At 39.5% G+C, this 2,811-nt stretch overlaps 1 protein-coding gene across 1 annotated transcript; it reads right to left on the minus strand.

Moving 5' to 3' along the window:
• Positions 1-756: 756 nt before the first annotated feature.
• On the minus strand, positions 757-1,905 carry LOC128989361 (uncharacterized protein K02A2.6-like). Its single transcript, XM_054411249.1, has one exon. It carries the CDS (start codon positions 1,903-1,905, stop codon positions 757-759), a length of 1,149 nt encoding a protein of 382 aa, XP_054267224.1.
• Between the last annotated feature and the right edge of the window lie 906 nt (positions 1,906-2,811).

Here is a 2,811-nt window from a genome sequence, read left to right on the forward strand (position 1 = left end):
TTTCATATAACGTAATAATTATAACCTGGGATAATATCTTTAATTAAAGACAAATCTTGGAAAAACTAAAATGTTATTTGGTTAAAGTTCTATAAATCCCCTCAAACCCGATAGATTTGAATGACCAATGCCTCAAATGAAAGCCAGTAGTTTGCTGAGTATTTTATTATAAAAAAAAACATAACATCGCATAATCAGTACTCGAGTAACAATCTTTTTTTCAAAGAAAATTATACAACCATTAAAATCTTTGTTGGTTGAAGTCTTGTAATTCACCTCCGACTCGTTCGTTTTCAGTGATCTACATGTCAAATGGATGCCAATTGTTTACTGAGTGTTTTTATTGCAATACATACAACATCTAATAATAATAACTCAATGGGTTGGTGAAATAGTTTAGTTTTCTTTAATAATTGCCTAATCATAACCTATACGATTTAGACATAACTAGCCGGTCTAACACTGAATTTAACCTGACTAACCAACAACACACTATGACTATCATGTTTAACGTACCTTGGCATAACGTAGACTGAGACTTCCTCGTCGTTCGTCTCCTCTGTGGGGTTGAACTTTGTACTATTTGTACTTTGACCTTAGGCCCTATTGTATTTAACTAAAACTGGCTTCTTGATGATTGTTATAATGAAACTAAAATATTCTTTACTTTATAACAATTCCCTCCCTACTTATAAAAATAAAACATCCACTCTAAATAAAAACTCTTCTTAGGGAGGGAGACTCTCTTCTTATGCTCTACAGGTTCAGTTTATCAGGCGGTTTTATTGTTCGGTTTGAACGCCTGATACATGAGTCTGGACTCTTCAAGTTTACTCTTTCTGGAGACTTGATTATTCCTGGTGATTCTTGAGAGTCTTGATTTTGTGGTAATGATGGTCTTGTCCGGGATTTACTAGGGCTTTTTGTTGGGGTTTGTCTAGGAGAATATTCAATTGCCGGTGCTGCAATTTCTTCTGTCCTTGTGTTTTCATCTGGTCTAGGTAACGTTTGTTCTTCTTCATCTTCATGTGATGGATTCAACTTAAGGTGGTCTGCATGTATGAAACTTGTTTTACCTTCCACATTAACTAGATAGGTTACTGGACTGACAACCTTGAAAATGACACCAGACTGCCAGTTTATCTTCTCTTGTCTCACAGTACGGACTAGCACCATATCTCCTTTATTAAAAGATCTCTGTTTTCCTCTTCGGGTATCAGCTCTCGTTTTCGTCTCTTCTTGCTTTCTCTTCATATCGTCAGACAAATGAGGCTTAAGTAAACTCAATGGTGTACGTGGGATGGTCTTGAGAAACATTTCGGCAGGTGTCATGCCTGTGGTCGAGTGTGGCGTGTTCCTGTAGGCAAACAAAAAGCTGTCTAGCCTATGTTGTAGGGTTCGGTTTAAAGTGGTTTTTGAATCCTCCAAAAGCTGTTTCAGGAAGACGTCTTTGGTTGTCTGCACCATCCTTTCTGCAAGGCCATTTGAAGCCGGATGATATGGTGGTGAAACCAGATGCCGAATGCCATTGAACTTCAGAAAGTCATTAAACTCTTGAGACGTGAACTGAGTACCTCCATCTGTTACCACAGTATTTGGTAAGCCGTAAGCTGCAAAACAGGTTCTTAGCTTTTCTATTACTTTAGCAGAAGTTGTAGATTTCATGTGGAAGATTTCGGGCCATTTGGATCTACTATCAACGAGAATGAGAAAATCTTTCCCCTCATAGGCGGCAAAATCTAGATGTAGCCTTTGCCAGTTGCGGTTTGGCCATGACCATGGTTGTAACGGGACCACTGGCATTGATTTCCTAGTCTTCTGACAGATACTGCACTTCTTCACAAACTCTTCAATTTCAACATCAAGTTTTGGCCACCAAACGAAGCTGCGAGATATTGCCTTCATACGCGACTCACCAGGGTGTTCCGTATGTAACAATTGTAGCACTTCCTCTTGATGAACACGGGGAATTATTACTCTTGAGCCCCACAGCAAGCAGTCTTTTTCTACTGAAAGTTGCAATGCTTTATCGGAATACGGTCTTAGCTGTATATCATTCGTATATGCAGGCCAGCCATTTCTAGTAAGGTCTAAGACCTTCGACAGAATCGGATCATACTTTGTCGCAACCCCGATTTCCTTGTAGGATATAGGAAATTTCTGACTGTGGGCAAAAAGTTTATTTCACCTTCTATCTCCTCCTCCTCTTCTCCTTTGCATGGCAGCCTAGAGAGGGCATCTGCGTTTCCATGATCAGCACCCTTTTTGTACACTAAATCATATTGGTATGTTGCCAAAATTAATGCCCACCTCTGAATTCTAGCAGCTGCCAGAGTGGGTATGGCCTTGGTGGGACCAAGCAAGAATGTTAATGCTCTATGGTCAGTCACCAGTGTGAATTTCCTCCCATATAAGAAATTATGGAACTTGCGCACAGCAAAAATGAGAGCCAGTGCTTCTTTTTCGACTTGTGCGTACTTAATCTCACTCTTGCCTAATGTCCGCGATGCGAATGCTACAGGCCTTTCAGACCCGTTGGGTAACACAAGTGCTAAGACAGCTCCTAGACCATAATGTGATGCATCGGCTGAGACTACAATGTCTAAATTTGGATCAAATGGAAGCAGAACATTGTTTTGCACTAACATGTTTTTACTTGTTGTAAAAGCCTCTTCACATTTTTGACACCAATTCCATTTAACATCTTTATTTAAAAGCTGGTACAATGGATACAATATACTAGAGAGATTTGGCAAAAATTTTCCATAATAGTTAACTAACCCCAGGAATGAGCGAAGCTGTGACACATTT

This window comes from Macrosteles quadrilineatus, unplaced genomic scaffold (genome assembly GCF_028750875.1).
Source record: "Macrosteles quadrilineatus isolate MER2022 unplaced genomic scaffold, UCM_ALF_1.0 Scaffold_3__2_contigs__length_128488019, whole genome shotgun sequence".
In the NCBI taxonomy this organism is placed as follows: Eukaryota; Metazoa; Arthropoda; class Insecta; order Hemiptera; family Cicadellidae; genus Macrosteles; species Macrosteles quadrilineatus.

Coding starts and splice junctions, on each gene's coding strand:
- LOC128989361 (XM_054411249.1), bottom strand. CDS start 1,905: ATGAAGGCAATATCTCGCAGCTTCGTTTGGTGGCCAAAACTTGATGTT.